The sequence below is a fragment of the Aythya marila genome (assembly GCF_965140915.1).
Source record: "Aythya marila genome assembly, chromosome: 15".
In the NCBI taxonomy this organism is placed as follows: Eukaryota; Metazoa; Chordata; class Aves; order Anseriformes; family Anatidae; genus Aythya; species Aythya marila.
In genome coordinates, this window is record NC_139056.1 from 17673517 (window position 1) to 17690882 (window position 17366).

Genomic DNA, 17366 nt, shown 5'->3' on the forward strand with positions numbered 1-17366 from the left:
ATTTTGGAAAGTTTGAAAGCTGATTCTGAATTTTTTTTGCTGTTGAATAATTGTCGATGTTTGGTTTAACTGTGCTTGGAATACTCGTTAAAACGTTGTTTACTTACAGCCAAACAGGACATACTACCTGATGGACCCAAGTGGAAATGCTCATAAATGGTGCAAAAAGATACATGAAGTGTGGCGGCACAGATATCACCAGAATGCTGCAAAATAGTAAAGCTCATCCAAAATTTCCCAGTTTTCCTTCATGCTGCTAGAACTCGACGTGCAGCCTATCAGAGGAATCTTTCCAACCCATCTATTACCATCTCAAGGGGAAGCATATGTCTAAATGTTCTGTTTTTTTTTTTTTTTTTTTTTTTTTAAAAAAAAAAAAAAAAAGGAAAAAAAAAAGGCTAAAACCGAATGGAATTCAGGGTCGCTTTGCTCGCTCTTTGTGCTTCTGTTGAGGCTTCCACATGCGTATCATTGCAGTGAAGATCTTGCTTTTGTGCCCTTCAGCTCAATTTCTGCAGCAGACTAGTGGATAGACCTTGTATTACCAGCTACATTTAAGATGAGTTAAAACCAATCCACACGCACATGCCCCAAGTCATGTACCAGCGTTACATTTTATGGGGCTAGAGTTTTCTGTGACTTTCACATTATCATTTGATCTGTATTTCATCAGGGAGCTTTTATATGCCTCTCCTAAGCACCACCTGTTTTCTTTTCCTTTCCTCACAGTCCCTGAGCTTATTGGTGTATGGCATTTGTAGCCAGGTCAGTTGCACCCTTGTGTAATTCTTAATATAGTTCTGGTTGCAGGATTTATGTGGTACTTAAATAATTATGTGAATGAATCAGATGTGTGTGTCCGGCAGACAGGCTCCAATGATAGAGGTTGTGAGAGTAAAATGCTGAACATGGCACTGAAAATTTTCTTAAATTGAAATGTTGGCTTCTGAAGCATATAAAGTTTTAAACATTCAGTTTAAATTTTAATATGAATCATGTGTGCTTAATCAAGAGACAATAAACTTAACAGCATGCTTTTAACTAATACTAACTAAAAAAAATAAATTAGTTAGTATGGAGGAAAAAAAACCAACAATGTTACTATTGAAGTAGTAAATAGTTTTTCTCCTTTCCAGGGGATGAGAGCTAGAAGCTTTCTTTGCAGGGTGTGCATGTTTTGTGCATTTTAGCGGGGCCAACCTATTTACCTGGATAGAGAAGGAAGTGTGAAAGCTTTGTACAACTGATTATTTTGTTTGTTTGTTTCTTTGTATAATGAGGTGTACAAATCTTATTTTTGGTCTTTGGCCAAATATTTCAGAACTCTTAGCAACTCCAAAACATAAATAAATAAACTAAGCCATTTAAACATTAGATCCATACTGTAATCTGGTTAAAAATTCAACAAAATGTTGATACAATGGGGAAAATATATGGTACTTGAGGCATATCTATAAAACAAAAATATTTTTTCATATCAGTCTTTTATCCTTTTCAAATTAATGCTTTTTTTTTGTGGTCAAACATTTCTTGCAATGTTACAAAGACTTAACTTTATGTGCTAAAAACAACTTCCCTATTTTCAACATACCTGTGTTCCTGAACCTTGCAGAGAGGTATGACCTAGATCTGGACAAAGGCATTTCTTCTTTGTTTTAAAAGTGGTATAAACATCACACCTATTTATTCACCTTCTACACATAGCATCTTTTTGTATGTTGAGGGTCTCTATGATGTGCTTTTTCTCCTGTCAAGGAAAGAAATGTTCCACTGTAATGTTGAAAAAACTAATGAGCTACTGTTCTGAAAGCAGTGTTTTAAAAGCAGTGGCTTATCAAACTGTCTCATAAAATACATGAATATTGATGTTTTTCATTATTGTTGATGTACTGGGTGAGGGAGATTTATCATTGCTCTTTTAAAAAAAAAAAAAAAAAAAAGAAGGCAACAAAAAAAATAGTATTATGTGGTTGAACTTGAGAGTTCAGTTCTTCCAGCATTTTTTAGGTTTTATAGGAGAGAGTGCAGTTGCCTTTTCTTTTGTAGGAACTATATTCTTACAGTCTTCTATTACCCCATTACATATCCATGCATGACAAAATTAAATCAGTAGCTTACAGTGCATGGTGTTAAGGGAACTAAGGTGTCCTGTAGCTGACTGAGAAGACAAAAACAGAGCACTGTTCCCTTTGCACAAGGAATTTCACCATATAGAAGGTACACTCCTTGTCACTGAGATTTGAATAGCATAGTATTATGCCTTCCACTTGTGCCTGTAATTAATTCTATATTAGCTATCTTAAGTAAGATGGTAATTGTGAGTTTGCAATGGTACCCAGTCACTCTGTAGCTGTCAAATTGTCCACTTGAGGCAACTGTAAGCTTTTGGATTTAGTCTTTAGTATAGAGATGTAGACGTGTTCCTAACTTCAAACAAATGGAGTCTGGCAGTGATGGAGCTTCATGGTGCTGCTGCTGGTTTTTATAACAAAACTTAGCCTTTTATTTGTTTATAAAACAAACAAACAAAACTCTCACAGAAGTTGTTCTGCTAATAGCAAATTCCTCAGCTTCTGCAGGAGCTAATGATCTCCATTGGCTTCTTTACTCTACCTGACTGGGTGGAAATCTAGGAATGCTTAAACACATATTCTGTAACAATTAAATGTGCAGTCATCTTGCCATTCAAAAAAAAATAATTATTTTTCACATCTTGAAAATCTTATATCAGTATCTTTCATTCCTGCCTACTAAAACCTTTCAGCCAAAGAAATATTGGTAACAGTAAGCTGTAAAAGTCAATCTGTAAGACTGATGCCTGCATTCCAGCATTCCATTTTTCTTTTGACGAGGCTGTCATTAGAAAACTGTGAGGCTCTTAGAGGAAACCCACCCCTCAGAACTTCTGTGTTCCAAATCAAGTATTCTTTAGCTGCTGCTTTTTGGGGGAGGGGACCAGAAAATTTCTGGAATTGGTATTTGTCTCTCTTATACTTTAAGTAAAATCTGTGGTTTTGAAAGGAAAAAAAGCAGTTGTGGATTTAAGTATACTTCACCAATTTGTCCACTTAAATGCATGTTGGAAGGTGCTGCTTATTACGAAGGGCTGTTTCCTGTTCTAGATGTATATAGCAAGATAGCTTCAAATCTTTATCTTGAAGATTACTCCTATGGTTTGTGGGAGTTCATGGAATTAAATTTTCAAAGGAGATTCTTCAGAGCTGCAAATAAGCCAGTTGCTTTCACTGCTCTTTATCTAAGGTCTTTCAGAGCTGGTCATTCAAAGACCCTTCTTGACTCCTTGCTACAAACCTACTAAAAACCAAATTTGTTTAGGTTCTGTCCCTTGCATTTTGAATGACTACCAGTCAATTATAAAGATTCTGGTGAGGAGTGTAATTTCTTTTGATTGGGATTTGAAATTCAGGAAGGTGTTTATTCTGTTTTCCATTGTATGGTGTTTAAGTCTGAAGTACCACTGCTAGAAAGGAATTTTGAATTACGCTATTCTATTCAGTGTCCTGCCCAATTACAGAATGTTGAAAATTACTTTGATAAACTGGAGAGATGGCTTTATTAGGATTGGCCTTATAGCCTGTTTTTTTAGAAGGATTTATGTTAACAAAGTCTTGCCTCAGATGTTATGTTGAAACATTGTGAGCAGACTGATACCAGCTATTAGTATCTCATTTGTTAAGTGCTAGGTGCTGAATGCATCAAGATACCAGATAGTACTGTGCTCCACTTATTTTTCTCTGTCTAGCATGATTTAATTGTGAAGCATCTGCTATCTATAATTCCAGGAAAAAAATGTAGGTTGAAACAACGATGTGATAATTCCAATCTAGTTTCATAGTATGAGATGCTTGATTTAATATCTTTGAAATCATTACATTGTGTTGAAAATCCCCAGGGTTCTTTAAAGTTTTTTTTTTTAATTATTGAATTTACATGTAGGAATGATTTAGTAAAGTCAACATAATTGCTTAAGTTGGCCCGTGGACAAAAAAATAAATAAATAAAATTCAGCAAGCTGTTGAAGAAATCACTTGTGTGGCATAGTTACCTAAAGATAGTGTGTGGATTGTGATAACTTTTCTGCTATGGAAATACATGAATAGGTGTGGTATTTATATCTGAAGTTTTGCTGAATGCCTGTAATAATTCACACAAGTATTTTATTAGTGAAGGGGAAGTGCTCCTGCAAAGCTTCATGATACAGATTGTGTGTTGGTTGGTCAAATGGGTTTACAGTAATTCTCCATTCCAGTTTGGCATCTTTTCAGTTAAGACACGAATTCAGGAATTTGTTTCCCTCTTTTAAAAAGTAATACAACCTTTTATTTAGCAAACAATTCGAGAAGTTCTTAAGCACCCAGTAAGTTGGTCTATCTGTTGGTGTGGCAGTGAATGTAATGGTTGCCATTTACAAAGCTTCCTAAGACCTTGTACTAACTCTGATTGAATGTGGCATATGTTCTAAATTGTGGCAGAGTTTACAATTACTGTATCTGACAAAAAGAAAAAAAATAGGAATCAGGAACCATAATCTGTTTTGATAGTTGTATGCTAGCTGTTCTTCAGGTTGGTGGCAGTCAGTTGTGTGTACTATTCTCTACCTGGTTTGTAGCTGTAACTGTGATGTACAGATAAAGGAAAAAAAAAACACAAACACCCCCCCCCTCCCCCCAGCAACCCCTCTCCTCCAAGAACTTATTAAAACAGAAGCAAATAATGCAATGATATGATACACACTTTTTGTATTTTTATTCTTATAAGGTTATTTGCTGGCTTTTGTTGGCCTCTAGTTCAGTCTGTGTTATTTAAATTCTAATATATGAGTTATTTGGATTGAATTCATGTTCGGGGCCATGGTGTTGTATGTATTGATGTACAGCCTTGAATGTGAATAATTATTGTAAACTATATTTTACACCTTTTTTCTGGCTTTATTATATAAATTTTCTATTGGTCGATGATTTAATCATATCTCATAATTTAATAACTGCTTATTCTCCTTCCGACAGATCTCCGTGCTGTAGATGTGTAGCTAGTGACCGGATGATGGATTTCACTTATGCTTGGTAGTCTGTAATAAAGGCATGTAGGGTCCTGGCCGGCCTCCGCCTCCTCCTTCCGCAGCGCCGCGTGGGGGGCGGGCGCCGCCGTCTGCCCGCCGCCCGGGAGCCGCCGGAGCCGCTCGGGCGCCGCCGGAGCCGCTCGGGCGGCCGAGCCTGCTGCCCGCGCGGCGCAGGCGCCGGGCGAGGAGGAGGGGAAACGCCTCGCGCGGGGCCCTTCCGGTGGGCGGTGCGCCCGCGGGCCCGTAGCTGGGGCGGACCCTTCCGGCGGCGGCGGCGAGGATGGCGGCGGAGAACCACTGCGATTTCCCGGGCACCCCGGCCGGCGGCCTGGGAGGCCCGGGCGGGCCCTGCCGCCGGTGCAGCTCGGCGCCGCCCCCCGGCGCCGTGCCGGGCAAGTGGGTCCGGCTGAACGTGGGAGGCACCTGCTTCCTGACCACTCGGCAGACGCTCTGCAGGGACCCCAAGTCCTTCCTCTTCCGTCTCTGCCAGGCCGACCCCGACCTGGACTCGGACAAGGTGAGCGCGGGCTCCGCCGCTCCCGCCGCCAGGCTCCGCCCCGCGCCGCCGGCCCGCGGCTCCGGGAGCGCTGCGGCGGCCGCGCCGCGCCGGTGCTGCCGGGGCCCGGCGTGCGGCGTCGCCTGCCCGCGGGGAGCGCTGCCGGCGGTGCGACCGGGCTGAGACGGGGAGCGCGAGGCCGGGCGTCGCTCCGGGGGCACGGGGGAGGCTCGGGCTGCGGGAGCGGCCGCCGCTGGGGGTGCGAACGAAGGGCCGCGCTGAGCGAGTTCCCGTGGTCGGTGGAAGTTCAGCTTTCAGGGCGAGAGGAGGCTGGTTTCTTGTGAACTTCTTGGGTTCCTGAATCACGCAGCCGCTTCTGTGCAGCCGCCTTACAAACGGAACAAAGAGAGCACCGGATCGTTCGTGCGTTTATTTAACCGGTGGCGTTGGCTGACTGTCTTTGGTTTTAGCACTTTCGCGGCGCGTCTGCCTGCACGGATGTCGCTCTGTTTCTGCACTGTCATCACCCTCTGGTTCAATTTCAAGAGCCGGATCAAACGATTTCTTTTCATGAATTGTTCTGTTTGTTGTAGAAGAGTGCTTTATGAAGCTGAAATTCAGTATATTGGGAAAAAATAACCTTTTTAATTCGGCCATAACGTTCTGTGTTTCAGCACTTCACCAAATAAAAGATTGCATATAGTGTACAGACTGCAAAAGGTGGGTGATACTGAGTATTCGTGCGTTCATTCTGACTCAGTAGGGAAAGAGAAGCTACTGATTAAGGCTTTACTTATGGAATGGCTTGTATAATGGGTATAAAGGATTCATGTAAAGTTCTGGCTCTGAAAGAGATTTGGTAATGTGATGGATGAAAATTGACTTCCAGTACTGGATGTTTAGGGAGAAAAAGGGAACAGGTTACAATCCTCAAATATATAACTAACAGATTAAAAGCAAAGACTTGTTATTTCTATATAATTCTTTTTTTTTTTTTTTTTTTCCAGTGTTCAGCTAGTAGTGGTTCTCTTCATTTTTTATACGTGACTTACAGAAAGGATGTTTAAGAAAATGTAGAGCAGAATCTGAACAAGGTTCCCGAGCTAGAGAAAAAATATCTTAAAGTGTGGTATTTGGGAGATCTGTTGTTGCTATCTTTGTTTTGTTTTGAGAGGTTTAGCTTAGACTGACCTGTGAAAACAGATGTAAAAATGTAGGTGGATTGCTGGTAGGTCATTGACTGTTTTTTCTTGTGAGGGAGTGGGGAAGCTTTTTTTCTAAGGTCTCTTAAATAAAAGATAAGGCATACTTAATAATTAAGGTACTGGTTTCAATTGATCTACTGCAAGAAAAATTGGTTATTTGCCCTCCCTTGATGTAATCAAGAGGTGCGTTTTTAGAATAAATGGTTTAGCCCTGTTTAAGCCATTTGGGTGCCTTTTTCATTAATTGATGAAATCAATCCTCTTTCACAAGTATATACTTAGTGAAGTGTTGATATCGTACAAAACTTTATGAGGTATTAATCTAAACATTTTCTTTGTACTGTGCTTACATGTTTTGGTTTTAGCAGCATATCATAAATTTATGCTAAGGTTATGTAGCTGTTTGGTAGGATACGGAGACACCCGATGAATTTCTTGATGTTTCTAGGCTTAAATAGTTCATAGTTGTTAATAGTGTACCTGATAAAGCTAGCTACAGTAACAGCTATAGGAAGATATTCTCTGCTTACAGGGAGCACATCTCTGCATTATTTGAGCTGCTTAGACATTACTGTCTTCCAGTGTAGAGTTCTAATGAAAACAGCTTTTATGAGATGCAAACAAATTGCATTTTCCTGTCCATGTGAGTAGCCTGATTGAACCCACGGTAGAACAGAATTGGAATTGAACTAAAATGCAAGGTAAGAATGTGACATTAAGGTGCTCTTTCCAGTTTGGTGTTACTAAAACAGTTTCACAAGGTGGTTATAAGTGGATCTTATATTTAAGATTGAGTCTTACTTTTTAAAATAAAATTGTGGCTGGTATAGACATCTTTAATAGATTATTGTGCAAATAAGTAACATGAGGCAAGTAGTAGGGAAAACTACAAATTGTTTTGGAAAATCTGGATTTGGAGAAATATTTGTTATTCAGAGTTGCATTCTCTGGGTTAATGAACCCAATTGTCTTCAATATGATGTACCTAAAGCATTAAAAAAAAAAAAAAAAGGCAGCAAAGCCTTTCCTGATTAAATGTCTACTATGGTCTTTTCATTCCAACATCTGTCAGAGTTACGTGCCCCATTGTTTTGAATATCTGCACTAGAGTCATTGACTTTCACTTCATCCTTTCAGCACCTGTGTCTGCACTAATCTGCTCTCTTGGATTTTGCAGAAGTGGCCTATCTCTTAGATTATCCATCATAGCCCACTCTTTCAGTACAAAACATTGCTTAAATGTGTAATGCCTGTCTTCCAAGGATTCAATTCAGAATCTTCTTTTAGAATTCTTCATATTCTATAGAAAACAAGTCATAGTCGAATCAGTTCCTTGCTTTTCTCTGATTTATAGGATAACAGATATCATAGATGCTATTGCAAGAGAAAAACAAAATCTTTCCCACGCATCTCATCAGTTTGTGGGCATACTGTCTTGATACAACAGCATATCTGTAGATTGTCTCTCTGGTATGGTTGTGAAATATCAAATGTCTTTAACTGATGAGCACAGATATTTCAAGGGAATAATTGGTGACACTGTCTTGGACTCTGGTTCTTTTCCTTTGCCATGAATATATAATCTGATAGTAACAGATCTGTTAATTCTCTCATGGTTTAACTTTTTGGAGTCTCAGTGAGCTGTAAACTGATACTAAAATGGAATGTTATTCATATACTAAAGTTTATTCACAACAACTGCCGTAGTATACAATTTTGTGCTTATAAAACAGTAGTTCTTGCAAGATGCAGCTGATAGTTAAGGATAATGCCCTCCTAAAGTTTGGAGAGAACTCGTCTTTGACCTATGATTCTCTGATTTTGATTCCATTGTGTTTTCTTACTGAAAATCACAAGGGTTTTAAACACCTAGTTTTAAACTTGAAAATTGTCAGTGTAAGAGAATGTGAATGTCAGCCTTGAGAAGAGAAGACTGAGAGGGGATCTTATCAATGTTTACAAATATCTTATGTGTGGGAGACAGAGGGATTTGGCCAACCTCTTCTCAGTGGTTTGTGGGGATAGGACAAGGGGCAATGGTCAAAAAATGGATCACAGGAAGTTCTGCACCAACATGCAAAAGAACTTCACAGTGAGGGTGATGGAGCACTGGAACAGGCTCCTAGGGTGGTTGTTGAGTCTCCTTCTCTGGAGATATTCCAGGCCTATTTGGACACCTACCTGGGCAGCCTGCTCTAGGGAACCTGCTTTGGCAGGGGGTTGGACCTGATGATCTCTTGAGGTCTCTTCCAACCCCTAAAATTCTGTGATTCTGTGAATGTGAGCTTGTAGGTAGGCCAGTGGCCATTACACCCATCCCAGACATAGTTGACCCTACCTCCAGATGAGGAGGGTAAGGGGGAGCGGAGAGAATCCTGAGGGATGAGCCAGCAGATGCAATAATGAAAACTGTTAGACACAGCCCTCAGTTAGAAAGAACCATATAAAAAAAAAAAATAAAATGTAGCCTTAGCAGGTATATCATGATTCCTGTATGGGCAATTTGTCTGAGATGCAATTTGATAACTTCCTTCAGGAAGTTTTATCTTGTATTGTCAACAGGTTACTACTGAATTGTGCTTATAATTCAAAATGCATTTTGTATTTCATAGGCATGTTTCATATTCTTGTGATCATGCTCCATCAAAGAAGCGTGTAACACAGCAAAAATGAAGGAGGCATATACATACATACATACATACATATATATATATATATGTATATATTTAAAACTAAAGTGAGTTAAGCCAGTTTGTAGAAAGCTCTAATGTTGTCCCAGCTGACAGAAGGGGGGGAGGGCAGATTGCACATTTAGGTGCAAGACCAAGCAGGAGAACCACAAATTAACTCATACAACACTAAATATACATCTTTGAAGAAAAAAAAAAGTTCAGTTCATGTTCCTTCTTGTTTTGCAAGATTGCCAAATCAGAAGCATTAGAAAATGTAACCATAAGAAAAGCTTTTCTCAGTTGAGAACAGATCTATAAGTGTTGCGAGGACATTTGTTGTCGACGGAAGGAAGACACAGACGCTCAATATGAGTGATCAGTGAACTTCGATTTATTGGATAGCTCAGTCGTCTTTTATCTAATTCAATATAATTAGCTCATACATATTGCAAAAGCTAAGCTCATGATTGGTTAGTACATTTCTCTATTTTATCAGCTAGTTTCTCACTCCCATCAACCGAAATAACACAGTTAGTACTTTCCCAGACCACCAACAGATATCATGTCCTTGTACCTGAAACCTCCCTGAAACCTCCCAGATTTTACGTACTTTCTCAGACTCATATGAGCTGCGTTCGATACTTTGTTAGCTCGCGACCTCCTAGTTGCTCAACATTCACATGACCTACTTCACTTAACCATTCCTCCACATATAAGCAAAACCAAAAATCAGTAATAGAACTGTTTCTGCCCAAACTAAACAAGTGAAGCATATCAGCCTCACCCATGTTGATACATAAGTTTCATGTTAACTGGATGAGTTTATTAGAAATTAAAATAGAAAACTGAAATAGTTAATGTTATACTTCATACATGTTATTTGCTTACATAATGATTTTTCTTTACTGTAACTTCAACACCAACTTTTTAAGAAACAAACAAACAAACAAAAAAACAACTACAGAAATCACAGTATTTCCTTGATTCTTGGTGTTAAAAAGTCTTCAAGAAAGGCAGTCTGTTTGCCTTCGAATGACTGGCAGGTGCTAAGGTTGAACAAGGCTTTGCAGCCTGTCCCTAGATAGGCTTCTAGTTGCAACAGAGGGTAGACTAGGTTTGCCACAGTGTGTGCCAAGGTTAGTGTTAAAAGGAATAATCTATTGATACGTTGATCCTCTGACTTTTAACGTTTGATGGTGTGTTATGATTTTGTATTTAAGACTATTGAGATTCATTTCAACAAGTGAATGAAGTGGTAGGGGTCATACCCAATGTTCATAATAGGATTTGTTTTCAAGAGTATTTAAATTTTGGTTCACAGATGAATATGTAAAAATAGACAAACAGAGTCTTGCTCACTCTCTCATCCTTGTTTAACTTACTTAACACTTACAAGTTTTACAGCTAGGTATTTCCTGATTTCAGCACCTTCCTGGTTTATCTGGATACCACTTTTTCTTTTATAAACTATTTTATTATTCATTAGTCTTTTCCCTAATAGAGAAGACTGCCAACCTTTCTTAATAAGGTTTTTGGCAACAGTATTCATGATTGATTTTTAAAACCTGTCTTAAGTTAAGTGTAATAGTACTGAGACTGTTAAGGAAGGAAGGAAACACTGGATGTTTTAGAAAGAATCAAAATCTTTCTGGCAGCACATCCTTAGCTGTCAGCACTAAATAATTAGTGGAAAAAAATTATCTTAGTTATATCTTGGAATAATTACTATAATTAAGATAAACTTTATTTTGCCATGAGGTTTCTGGCTAGTTAGGTGGATGTGCTGTGATATTAGTGTAGTTTTGATTAGTATTGACAGTCAGCTGTTGTTCAAAGTTTTTAGGTCACACAATTTGAGAAGAATGTGTTCTGGGTATCAAGCTCAAGATCTGGAAATACAGGAGGGTAGGGGAGACAACTATTTCTAAATCTTGCCTTAGTGCCAAATATTATTCTGTTTCTGCGTATATTACTGTCTTTGCCAGAACTTTCGCTTGCTTAGTATATGTAAATGATTTCACTTTTTTAGATATTAACGTTGGAGCGTGGTGTTGAGCCAAGAGCTTGATGGTGAAGATTCTGAGTGTGTCTGTTCAGGAAAAGTATTTAAGGAGAAGTCATCAGACTCGTTTTGACCTCAGTGAAGTTACTTAACTGGACATAAATTTCTGACATTTTAACAAGCATATTAATGCAATTCTCGGGGAGTATGTTAAATGGCATTACACAAGTGTGTGTGTGTGTTCATACTGGAGTCCTGTACCTGATACGGGTATCCATAACTTGTGGTTACTTCAAAACCTGGAGGACTTGGAAAACGGTCACGATGAAATATGATATAGGGGAAGGTTATGAAGAGCAGAACTTTTTTAGCAGAGAGCTTAAGGAGTAACTTTTCAGTGTAGAGGTACATATGTGAAGATAAGCAGTCTCATAGTTGAAGCCTTTTCAGTCTAGCAAAGGTATTGTGAGATCCGTCTAATGAAACTTGAAACTGTACACGTCCAGACTAGAAAGTACATATTTTTAACAGGGGCAGTAAGTAGTTATTGGAATGTCTTGCACAAAATTGTTAGGTTTCACCACTACTGCTTAAAAGGTTTTATTTCACTTTAAGAGGAAATAAATTGAATCCTATGCAATTTTTATATGAAGATCAGGTGAAGTATTCTTAATGGTTCCTTTGAACCTTAGTCTGCTACTCTATAAAGTTGGAAATGCCTGAGAATGGAATACATGATCACTTCATTGTTTTGGGCTATATTTTTCAGTCTTTGAAAATACATACTTATTTTGAGTCTCATGTCCCCTTGAATGCTGGATAGTAGGTATACTTCAGGGTTAGTTCTTAGGGAAGAAGGAAAATTGTGAGCTACACTGCCTTTGTACCTTTTCAAGCCTTTTCGCTGCATTCCACCAGGCAAATTAAACAAAAATTTTAAACGCTGGACAACCAAGATTTGGTCATCTCACCCAGGGTGTTGTGTCAGTCAAACTCAGAGCCAGGCTTACAAAAATGAAATGCAAATATGCAGCAGTTAGCTACACACAGAAACAGATACTACTTTGATATATATATATATATATATATATATATATATATATATATATATATATATATATATATATATATATATATATATATATATATATATATATATAATATATATATAATAAATATATGTATTTATAAATATAAATATATATAAATATAATATATATATATAAGTATATATAATAATATAATTTTCAATTACATGGTTATATATATATATATATATATATATATATATATATATATATATATATATATAAAATTTAGCAGCTAGTTATTAGGCTTTCTCTAAAATTCCATGCTATTTGTAACTTTATTCTGCTACACAGTTGAACTAAACGCTGAAGTGGGAGAGTGGTAACCAAATGCAGCTTTCACTGTACCTCAGCAATGTTGTTTTTTAAATTATATCATCATAAAGGAGAGCAGGTGTGGAAAATCTCTAGGAATTCCAAACAAGGAATTCCTTCTCTTTTGTTCCAGAGAAGATAGTAATACGATCATAGAATTGTATAAAGATACAAGCACCTGTGTGGCTAATTAGCACTCTTGTGTTGGATACACAAACACAACTGTTTGTTTTGAATATTCTTAAAAAGAGTGGCAAAATTTGTATGAAACTCTTACTCAGTCAAAATGTGGGATCATATGATTATACTGAGTAGAGAAGAAACATGAATTGCAGCTGCTGTTATGGTAAACATTAACATGTGTTTATGTAGAATATATCTACAGGAAAGAAAACGGATACCTTATTAAAATATTGATATGTCTAGCACTTTAGCACAGTATTCATCTAAAAAATTTGGGGAGGTGGGTTCACTCTGCTTACGACAGTGAAGAGTCAAACTTGCTCAAAGGTTGTAGAAGTATAACTAACTAGTTAGCAAAAGAAGTGGCATAGCTGCGACTATACAGTTTATTAATATTCAAGTTATCAAGCCCAAAGACCAGTTATATTTACACAAACTGTAGCTATGCATTTTAACTGCCTAAATCACAATTGAAGCACACATTCTTGTTCTTATCTTACATTAAAGTAAAACTGTTTATTGTAGGAAGGTTGTCTAATACGCCCATTACATAGGAGTACAATGTATTTTCATGTGCATGTGAATGAAGGCACCCCTGACTTACATAATAAAATAAACCCAGTAATATTCTGAAGGTGTGGAATGAACTCTTATGACCCATATATTCAGAGTTCTAGGTGGAGCCAATGATTACACAATCAGCTTTTATTGGATTTATGTTTACATAATTATCCTTAAAGATCTAGTGTAAGCAGCTTTTCTTTGTGATTTTAACATCAAGTGCTCAGTACATGTTGAAGGGATAATCAGGAAGCTCAATCTAATGGAGGAGTGAGAAAGCATTTTCTAAAGGAAGATGCTCAAGATGTCAATTCTATGCCTCACTTATATCTGCATCGTTTGTATTTTGTTACGGTATTCTTTACTGAATCATTTATGTTTTGTGTCCTGACTTGAACCAACCTGAGTTGTAAGATCAAAGTCCAAGGAATTCATTTTTTTTTTTTCTTTGGAATTGTGTTAATGAATGCATGTTCTCCATATCTGTGATCTAAGTAACAGGGTGGCCAGTTGTTTAGTGTATTCATAATTTTGCATGGAATTTATATAATAGAGTGGATCTTATTGACAGAATTTGGATTGCTCACAGAATTTAGCTGGAGTTCTTAAACTTCAACTGTTGATGTTTACAACTTAAAAAAAAAAAAAAAAAAAAAAAAAAAGACTATTATACCATAAATTACAAGACATTGAAGTTCCTTTTTCTTCTTTTTGTTATTTTTTAAAGATGCATTACAGACTTCATAAACTGTGGCAATAGTGCAATGGCACTTTATTTGTATATGCTATGTTATAGTTGGGATAGTATTTGTATTCATCAGTGTGAAGACTAAGCATTTTTATACATTCTATGTGGTAATTTGGTGAGGAAGAAAACTTGATACTGGTGAGGAAAGAAAATTATAAGTGAAAGGAAGAATGAGAGAATGCAAAAAAAAAAGTTTGTAGGTGATGAGAAAAAGGTTAAAAATACTTAGAAGACAAAAGTAATTATATCTTATAGTGGATGTTGTCTGGAAATGTAAAGCATGTTTGGTACATGTGCTAATGGGATGCTCTGCTGTGCATGCTACGCTGATAAATTCAGGTAATGCAGGCTGCTGGTGACCCATCATTAGGTGGAAGTTGCAAAAGATGACCAAAGACTCTTTTTCTTTCTTTAAAGCAGTGTTTCTTTTTATCGGTTTTCAACCTTCCTTTCCAAATTTGCTGTTTTCTGTTCCTGTATTAAATAATGCTCTTCAGTTTGTAACTCATACAGTTGACAGCTAATTTAATTTCTAAGGGTTGTTTCTATGGACTGTTCAGTCATGAAGTGCTTTAGTAATGTAAATGCACATAAATGTGGATCATTAAAAATATACTGTTTCACGCACTTCATCTGTCAACTGGTTTGGTGCATAGTCTGAGACCACGAATTTCAGTCACAGAAGGAACTGTGATTGGACTTCATCAAGCACTGTCTGCTCTGTGTGTTGGTTAATTGACAGCACATTTTAATATAATAGCAGTATTTTCTTAAACATCTGTATAGTTTTATGTGAAATATAGCATCCCTCACTTAGTTCTAAAATCATAGTGCTTTCTAGTGTGCAAAACATTTAGTGTGAAATGATAGAAAGATGTTCGTTTTTATTGTAGTTCAGGCTGTGGTCTAGCTTTCTGCTAGCCCTGGTTAGATAAATGCATTTTCTAGAAACTAAATTCATGTGCCTAAAAATACACATGCAATCATTTTCAGTGAGACATTTTAAGAACCTTAAGAAATGTTAAAGAGGGAGAGTTTTCAGGTATTACAGTACAGTCATAAAACCTTTACATATCAGCAAGAATTTCTAAATGCTAGGAATTCGATCAGCAGATTTTTTTTGTGTGTATATATATATATGTGAGAATGATTCAAATTTAGCTAGTATTGTTGGTATTTATGGTATTTAATGCTTTTTAGTATTTTCTGTAATCTAATCAAATATTAAATAAAATTACTAAACTAAAAAAAAGTACTTGGCATGCTGCTTCAAGTTTCCAGTATATATTTATAGGATATATATATATTGAAGCAAAACTTTAGGTTCTGAAGTACTAATATTGTCAGTGATCTGTTTGTTAGTAGAAAGGACACATGTATCTGTTAGACAACTGTGTTATCGCTTTTTGCTGTCCAGAGCTCTAAGGAAGAAGATTATGTCAGTATTGCATTACTCACGCATAGAAGGTGTGCACACGTAGACTCTAAATTGTATAGGAAATAACAGTTTTACTCCTTTGTCTTTGTCAAGAATATCAGCAGGAAAATTCCTTGAACTGTTTTCTGATCAGTAAACTAAGCATCAGTTGTAAGTTGATCTTGATCCTTCTTTTGTCTGCATGAGGTAGGTAGGAACTGCATCTTCAGCATACTTTTTTTTTTTTTGGAGGTGCACATACAACACTTGCTTGGTACATGGCAGTTCTCAGTACCCTGTGAATGTTTGTACATCTCAGCTAAGACAGAAACAAAAGATCTTAGAACAAAATGTTCAGGTTAAAGAAGAGGTAGGTTTGCTTGCTTTTAATTGAAAACAAAAGGGGGGGGAGTGGAAGCTATATTACAGTGAGATTCAAATACTAGCCTTTGTTCTTCAGGTTTCCGAACAAAATGGTAGTTCCTGTATTATTTTTAGCCTTAGTTTTCAGTGTTCTCACTTACTGCTTAGACCTTTCATGGTAACAATGGTCTGATGCTTTAATAATCTTTTGATAAAGAGGGGTGGGAATTGATCAGTGAAAGGTGTCTAGTACATGATTGAGTTGATTGACCAATCTGATATATTTACATCTACATTATTGATTTCCATTTAATGTTTTAAACAAATTCGGCTTTAAGTGATGTAGCTGTAAATGAGTACCAGCTTGTTATTCATATACCAAGCTGAGTATGAGCTTACAATTAATTCCTGTTTGGGCATTCAAATCATTTTGCCTTTTTGGCTGTCCTTTTTGTTTGTTTGTTTGTTTTGTTTGTTCCTAATATAGGATGAAACAGGTGCCTATTTAATAGACAGAGACCCGACCTACTTTGGGCCAGTGCTGAACTATCTCAGACATGGGAAACTGGTTATTAACAAGGACCTAGCTGAGGAAGGTAGGATATTACAAAATATCTTGTTGCTTTCTCATTATTCTCACTGCTTTGAAAGCCACCAAAAGTAATGAACCTGTAGATGGTAAATCTTAATCAGTGTAGCATTTCAATCTGTTTCAGACAAAGCTGATTGGTGTGGTTATAGTATTTGCTGCTACTGGAGTGTTCTAAGCATGATTCCTGGTTTCACAGCCCCTGCTCCCAGTTAGAAATAGAACATTTTGCCATGAGGGGAGATGCCTTTTATCATACAATCTTGGTGGTTTTTGTTTGTTTGTGTTTTTTTTTTTTTTTTTTTTTTTTCCCCCTGTATAACTGTGTGAAATAGTTGTTTTCAGTCTTCTTCAAGCAGATGAATATTGGCTGCAAAATAAGCTTCTGAAGATGTAAAGCCAAGTATGAGTGAAGTTTTGAAATGTTCAGATATGTGGAATGTGCTGTTGAAGAGTAAATTCTGCCACTGGCTTCCTGGCCCCAATTCATATCAATTTTATTCTAATGGAGGATGACTGTTTTAGTACTAAAGCTGTGTTGATAAGATAGTGAACAAATTGATTGAAGAGAATGGAGTCTAAGTAAATTAGCAGGAAATAATTTGAACTAAGATTTCAACCTGTTTAGACAACAGGTAAGACTTGAA

At 37.1% G+C, this 17366-nt stretch overlaps 1 protein-coding gene across 3 annotated transcripts in view; it reads left to right on the plus strand.

The window, feature by feature from the left end:
• PDPK1 (3-phosphoinositide dependent protein kinase 1) overlaps positions 1 to 17366 on the plus strand; it is a 68890-nt gene that overhangs the window by 23969 nt on the left and 27555 nt on the right. Inside the window, exons 1-2 of one of the 3 annotated variants that reach the window (XM_082772760.1) lie at positions 5314 to 5597; positions 16618 to 16726. In XM_082772760.1, the coding sequence (XP_082628886.1) occupies positions 5361 to 5597; positions 16618 to 16726 (346 nt within the window). In that variant the 5' untranslated portion in view covers positions 5314 to 5360. Of the gene's footprint in view, positions 1 to 109; positions 5116 to 5313; positions 5598 to 16617; positions 16727 to 17366 lie in introns of those variants that run through there. The other 2 variants (XM_082772761.1, XM_082772759.1) reach the window with 2 other exon arrangements.